General features: G+C 35.8%; 1 protein-coding gene across 1 annotated transcript; it reads right to left on the bottom strand.

Moving 5' to 3' along the window:
* Positions 1-821: 821 nt before the first annotated feature.
* On the bottom strand, positions 822-7,361 carry LOC122294424 (ubiquitin-conjugating enzyme E2 7). The gene is made up of 6 exons (XM_043103155.1): positions 7,175-7,361; positions 6,991-7,093; positions 6,144-6,241; positions 5,948-6,048; positions 1,970-2,047; positions 822-1,228 (listed from the first exon to the last, which is right to left on the bottom strand). Exons 1-6 carry the CDS (start codon positions 7,215-7,217, stop codon positions 1,151-1,153), a joined length of 501 nt encoding a protein of 166 aa, XP_042959089.1. The 5' UTR covers positions 7,218-7,361; the 3' UTR covers positions 822-1,150.
* Positions 7,362-7,561: the final 200 nt, after the last annotated feature.

Below are 7,561 nucleotides of genomic sequence, written 5' to 3'. Positions count from 1 at the left end.
AATTTATTCAATTTGATTAAGTTGGAATCTCGATCGCTATCAAATGATATGCTTACCATAACAATCTCTCTTTCGCTATCATAGGGAGCCATGCTGTCATAATGTAATTTATGAGTAATGATAGTTATAGTATTAAAGTGTATAAGTTTTGTGCAATTTTTTTAATAAAAAATTATTAAAAAAATAATTATTTTATTTGGATTTTGGATTTATGACGCACACAACCTAAGACTTTAGATATTACTTTATTTATTTATTTATTTTAAACTTCTTGCATCATGACCTAACCATCCCTCAATCAAACGTGTACGTAAGCGAAAAAAAGAGGAAAAATTAGAAGAACGCCGAATAAAAAGACCAAAAGCCCAGTGCCCAACCGATCCGAGGAAAAAAATGAAAGACCATTACCAATTAGGAGGCATAAGATAGGTCACCAGCACCACCTAGGCATTTGCTTGCTTGGATGCAACCTAGGCAATGCCCAGATTGTTCGACCTTTGACCGTGGCTGCCTCGTTGAAAAAGTATTCGTTATGTTTCATGAACTCGTCAGCCGTTGATTTTTGCATGTCTTTATAAGGTAGAGAGAGTAGCAGCCTTTCAACCTGTAAATTTCCAACCCAATCACCATGACGTTGAGGAGTATTTGCTCAGTTTGCAAACTAACAATTATCAGTGCAAAAGGAAAAAAGAATCATCAAACTGGGAAATTCCATACTTCAAACATTAGGGAGGCAGCATCCGACGACTCACTTCTGTTAGCTTGTCTACAAATTTTTCCATGTTGGGGACAGTCACGACTAAACCAAAACACACTCCACATTTGATCAGAAATCGAAGTCCATGCCTAGGATTAATCCCAAGTTTCTCAAAATGATGACATAAAGTACCCAACCAGACTGCTGGTCACTAAATACCAACCAAAACATTTTGAATACACATATGTTCCAACTCATACAATTGACCATGCTGAGAGAAAGCAGAAAAAAAATAAAGAAATGAGTGTGATAACTTCAACAGCATGTGACAGGGACCCACATATTTCCCGGTGAACCAGTTACCTGTTCCGGCCCCCCAACAAAATAACTTAAGGACCCCTCTGGCACCCATAAGCAGAGCATAGAACAGCATTGGTGGGCATGACGGATGGATTATAACATTTCTTGTGATTTTCTTACACACCTGCTGACCTTCTTCTTGAAATCATCTCTCCTATCTCTCCATTCCTTCTGCAAATACAAGATGCAAACATGGATCTTATAGCACAGGTCGACAAATTAACTTACAGTACCGAACCATATAAGACAACACTTATAATAAATCCTATTGGCTGTCTATATCTTTTTCAAAATGATGTTCTGCCAATAGTGGGTGCAGGAGATGCAGATCAAAAGAGCAGCAACAAGTTACTAACAATCAACCGAGAGAGAGAGAGAGAGAGAGAGAGAGAGAGAGAGAGAGAGAGAGAGAGAGAGATTTTTTTTTTTTTATACGTAAGAAGTTTTATTCATTCGAATGAAGTAAGCATAGCACATGTACACAGGAAGAATATAAAAGAACACCTAAATACATTCTAGATTAAGGACAGAAAGTCATGAACATTGCTTCCCTCAAGTACAATGGCTGAGAGAGAGAGAGAGAGAGAGAGAGAGAGAGAGAGATAAACTCAATTGCATCCTTAATTAAATAAATGATATTCATTATGCAACGGGTCTAACAAGCTACAACATTATGGATCCAAAATAAAGTAATCAATCACAAGGCTATCAACATTATGGATCCAAAAGAATATAGAAGAGATTTATCTAACAAAAAAGTATAACTACATATGCTGCAACCATGCCTATAATCTGTCAACATAATTTACAGTTACAAATACGTTGACTTCAACATTTGGATTTTCACAGGCTACACATTATTCTCTCAGTTATCAATATAAAGAGAAAATTCAATAGCTAATGATCACTCACTGCTGCTTCAACGTTTGCAGGGGATTCATCATTAGGACTTGAAAGCATTGATATTATACTCAAAACTATACTTTCAACCTGAAACAACAACAAAAAAGGACTTCTGTAAATGCAAGAATATAGTAAATACCAATCACTCACAGTGAATCATAGATTTCTATGGACTCCGTATATAGAGCCTTCGCTGTCTATTGAATCCAGGGTAGACCTTAAGTGGCTTAACTTTTTGAGTTAATAAAAAGAGAAATGTTACTTATAAGCCTTTTAAAATCCCCAGACACATCAAATGATTTTTTTACAGGTAAAATAAATTTTATTAATAGGCGTATTTATAATTTTTTACTAACATGTCAGCCATTTATTGCCACATTAAGGTATAATGTAGAAGGACTTACAAATATCATTTTTCTTATATAAAATAGAGCTTATAACATAAAAAGAACAATCATGCCAAATTTATTGGTCAAGCTATCAGATTGTTTTTCAGATGTTGGGCACTCCAATCTTATTTAGCCACCACCTCTTATTCTGGACATATTACCACTTCACATTACCGAAACACCATCAAATATAGAAGCAATAAAAGCATGGGGGAAGACCCCTTAGTCAATCATTCATTCCCATAAGATAAGACTTGGCCAATGCAGCAAGGGAAAATAACAGATTTTTTTTTGGGGGCCAGGACCCCCCTGCGGGGCGCGGGGCAGGGGGGGGGTGGGGTGGGGAAGGAAACTAAATGACATGAAACCATGTAGAGCAGCCAAATAAATCTGGCAAATCTTAGCTTTCTACCAACTATTTCATATAAAACTCCATGAAAAGACAGTCCACAACTTTGTCAGGGAACATACATAAAAGTAAAAATATATTCCTCGAACATCTATTTTTGTGGAACTACAATTATATTCCACATGGACCATTAAGTTTTTTCGCAGTGAAACAAACACAGGTAACCCTAATATGGTGCTATAGGGCATTCACGGTAAGAGGAGCAATGGTACTCCCAGAGTACGGACATGTAGTACTCCCTTCCTATCATAGGATACCATGTCATTTTTTATTTTTGACATGTAAGAAACTTATTAAAAAATGTAATTAGGCATGGCCCAAATATACAGCAAGTGTACAAGAGAGCAACACCTAATTAAAAGCTAACCCTGTGTTTCTACCTAATTACAAGGATGCCATGTCAATTAAAATTAATGTTTGCATAATGGCAGGCTGTGATAGGATAGGAGTACCCTGTCAACCATACTCTGGGGGTATTCTAATAATTTTCCCGGTAAGATTGAAAGGATGCTTCAAACCTTTGAAGTCGAGCAACAAGCTTTTCTCGACATTTTCAGTCAACAAAACTATCATGAAAGTTCAACTCTGGACCTGCACTTCACGATCAGGAAAATCATTGACTCTGGCGGTTGGTTTCTACCTGATGTTAAGTGCAGTTGGAGTTTGAGTACATTGGGCATACTTTGGTTGTCAGTTTGCTGTTATAACAGTGTAGAGCTTTTCATGCAGATGAGGTTGACTTCTGCATAGCTATATTATCCTGCATGTACTGGGGGAGACATTTTGGGTTTTGCTAGTCTGTCACTTTTGGCTTAATTGAAATTATTCAGAAGAGATAAAATTGGATATATGGGTCTTATTACATTTGGGTCCAATGTATTTTGGCCTTTAAGTGTCTTTAATGCATTTGGGCCAACAAGTGATTGACATTGAATTATTTGATATGATTTGTCTTATTTCTATGGGGCGCTGGCCTATTTCTATAACTTATAGATTGTGCTAACTTGTTTAAGTTTCGATTGATTTTGCTTGACTTTGTTGTATTGCAAGTTTGTTGAACTCACATGTATATTCTTACTTTCAAATGATTTTGAGAAGATGTCAAGTACTGGGAATAGATGGCATAGGGCTGTAAATGAACCAATCTGTTCGATAGCTCGCTCGGTACACGCTCGGTTAAACTCGAATCGAATTCGACTCGTGAAAAAAAAAGCTCGTTCGTTAAAGCAGATGCTCGCTCGATTTGTAAATGATACATACTCGACAAAACTCGACTCGACTAAGGCTCGTTTAGGCTCGCTCGTTTATGCTCGAGTCGACTCGTTAGCTCGACTCGATTAAAACTCATTCATATATTGATAAATATATACATACACCTATGCATGTATATATGTATTAGCTAATAATATAAGCATACCACTTTTATAATTAAATATAATATATATATTCTAATTATTTATGTCTATATAGTAAATATACTTCATAGGTATATTTTATAATTTGTATAATAATTAGTTGATAAAATTTAAAAATTTCATATACTAGTATGTGGGAACCATATATGAAATAAATATATTCTATTATATTAAGTGTAAGTATTAATAATATATGTAGGCATATAATATATTGTTATTTTGGATAAATATCAACTAGTTAAATATTAATTATTTATAAATTTTTTAAAATTTTATAATTTAATAGAGGTTCTACTTGTTAGTTGTATAAATTCAATATTAGTTCTTTTTTATTTATTTATTTAATTTATTAATTATTAAATCTTATTCAAAAAAAAAATAACAATTTAAACTCGAGCTCGAGCTCGAGTTAAGATTTTAGCTTATCGAGTCGAGCTCGAACAAAGAATTAAAAAAAATTTCGAGCTCGAGCTCGAGTATTTTGAGTCGAGCCGAGCTCGACAAGCCAAAACTCGGCTCAGCTCGGCTCGATTACAGCCCTAACTGATGGCACAATGGTGAGGTCAGAAGACAGTAGTGTAATAAGTGTCAGGGGGCACCAATGAGCTTGTGAGGGTTTTAGTAATGTCTAGGACATGCTTGGGGAAATCGATGAAATGAGAATTTTGTAAATAGTAGTAAGATGGTTTCTAAATAGTAGTGAGATAGTTTGAGTTGAGTATTTTTTGAGTTTTGGGAAATGAGAGAAAAATTTGAATAAAAAAATATTATAAAGTTAAAATATTGTTAGAATATAGTTTTGTAATATTATTTTTGTTTGGAAATTTGTAAAATTTGAATTGTTTTCTATTTTTTGTTTGAAAGTTTGGGAAAATTATAATGATTAGTTTGAAATAGATGTAATGATTAGGTTGAAAGTATTCGTTTTTTAGTGATGAAGGAGATGGGATGAGATGAAATGCGATGGGATGAGAATTTTGGGATGGAAACTTTTTCCAAACAAGCCAGTTTATATTTCTTTGGAAGAATTTTCTTAAACAGTGATTACATCTTACCAAGGATTTTATTTAGTTTCCATTTTATTATTATTAATTTTTGGTATAATGACAACCCTTAACTCTCCAAGTCGGATGTGTGACATTTTTTTTTATCGGTAAACGAAACTTTATTGACCATGAGAATAGGCAAAGGCTCAGGAATGCATGACATTATATGTCACACTAAGTATAGCTATATTAATTTATTGAACATTATAAGTTTTTCCTCTTTATACTTTGTGTCTCCAACCAAACAACCCCCCACACCCAACGGCCCAACCACCTAAAAAAAAAAAGTAAAAAGGAAAAAGATGGGACTTTGACTAGTGCATTTAACATTATAAGTTTTCCTCTTTATACTTTGTGTCTCCAACCAAACAACCCCTGCCCCCCAACCACCAAAAAAAGAAAAGAACAAAGGAAAAAGAAGGGACTTTGACTAGTGCATTCCCATCTTCATTGAAGAACATACTTAACCCCTTGTTACAGTTTTTCATATTTAAACCAACGTCCAAAATTATCTTATTTTATTAATTTAAAATTCATTAAAAGGCACAGCTCAACATTAACTTCAGAATATCGACTTGGCAGAATCTTCCCTGACCCTACATTTACTTCAGAGTATACAAATTTTTCTGACCCTGAAGTTGGAAAGTGAAGACTTCTAACTTCACATTCACCTATATATGATGGAAACATGAGAGAAAAAAAGTAAAATTGAAGTGTTCATGACATACCGTATGAACCGGTGTCCAGCGCTCACTTGCAAGCTCGTATCCATTTGGGTCGTCACCAGGAGGATGAAGAATTGATATGCATACGCGGCCATCAGGATAAACTGCAATTGATGCAGCAACCAAAATCTGTTTCATAAAGCATGCCACTAATAATGGGAAAAATATCAAACAGATTATACTTAGAAAAATAACCAACCATTAGGATGCCATATCTCGGATGTAAACTTCACTGTTGGAGGGCTGTTTGGGTAGTTGGATGGGAAGGTCATAACGGCATTGAAAAATCCCCCCTCACTGCAATTGTATAATGCCCAAAACATCATAATAAGAAAGCAATTCATTGTTTTAAACCCCAGGCTGAATCTGAAGAAGATGACTACTGCCCATCGATTTGTTCTATTTGATACCAAAGATTAGGCATATATCTCAAAAGCAGCATCCAGGGAACCAAACCCTTGACCAATCATGGCCCTGTATGCCTTATTGCCAAAAGTAGCCAACTAAACAAGTTAAACGACCAAACGGTAACATTTGATACATCCCTCGAGTTAGAAGCTCTGTCATTAAGTCATGGTATCAAATGGTAATAATGACGATAATAAAAATAATAAAAGAACCAACGCGTAACAAAAGGATAATTTCAAAAGATGCAACTTTCAACAATTATAGGCCCAAACCGATCAACAAAGAATTGTTAGAAACAAAAAGAGAGAGGCTGAGAACTTTTTCAATTCTGTTCCCTGGAGTTAAAATTTGAAGAGATATGTCAATTCAAGCATTAGCCTATCGCCCTTAGACAATACATCAAACAGAAAAGAATCCATGGCATCCAAAGACCCAACTAATGCAATCAAATACCAAATACCAATAATTGCATAAATACATAAGCTTTCCCCAAAGCAACAATCGCAGCCCTTGATCCAATCATATCACCAAAATTCTACTACTTCACCCATAATAACTCAATCTTAAAACCCAATCGGTGATCCCCAAAAATGGAAACAAGAAGATTTATTGGTTAGAAAACAATTTAAAGACCGTACTAAAGGGTATCTGGAGGTCCAATAATCGTTACACTCCATTCAAAGATATTGGTCTCATCGACCAGGCCGGCGGAGAACCCATCTACCGGATTCTTGCAAAGATCTGCACCGCACAAAAAGATAAATCATACCCCCCCGCTCATAATTAATCCCCCAAAAAATGAAAGAAATGAAATTTCTATACCTTTGAGCTGCTTTTGAAGGAGGAGACTAGCTTGGGACGCCATGAGGGAGACGGCGCCAGAGACAGAGAAAGGGGAACGAGAGAGCCTATTATTAGTCGAGAGGGAGGGAGAGAGAGAGAGAGAGAGAGAGAGAGAGAGAGAGATGAATAGAAGGTTCGGATTACGAGACTCAGCCGAAATGACCTATGCGTGCGGGGTTGAGGCTTTATGTATGTGTGGCTAGTCTATTCAGATTTCTACGGTCAGTTTTGTTACAGTCGGTATGTTGACCTATAGCCCTTTGCCACGTATTGGCCGTACTACTTTCTAACGCTTTACTGTGCTTTTTGCTTTTCATTTCAGGATGGGGTCCACGTCCGACTAAGGGAAAGCTACTGCCGTCGGTT

The sequence above is a fragment of the Carya illinoinensis genome, chromosome 14 (assembly GCF_018687715.1).
Source record: "Carya illinoinensis cultivar Pawnee chromosome 14, C.illinoinensisPawnee_v1, whole genome shotgun sequence".
Classification (NCBI taxonomy): Eukaryota; Viridiplantae; Streptophyta; class Magnoliopsida; order Fagales; family Juglandaceae; genus Carya; species Carya illinoinensis.
The sequence above is the reverse complement of the archived record's forward strand: the minus strand, read 5'-3'. Positions and strand labels throughout refer to the sequence as shown.

Coding starts and splice junctions, on each gene's coding strand:
- LOC122294424 (XM_043103155.1), bottom strand. CDS start 7,217: ATGGCGTCCCAAGCTAGTCTCCTCCTTCAAAAGCAGCTCAAAG. Junction 2,048..5,947: donor GCTGGACACCGGTTCATACG/GTATGTCATGAA, acceptor TTGTTGTTTCAG/GTTGAAAGTATAGTTTTGAG. Junction 1,229..1,969: donor CTGCAAACGTTGAAGCAGCA/GTGAGTGATCAT, acceptor TTGTATTTGCAG/AAGGAATGGAGAGATAGGAG.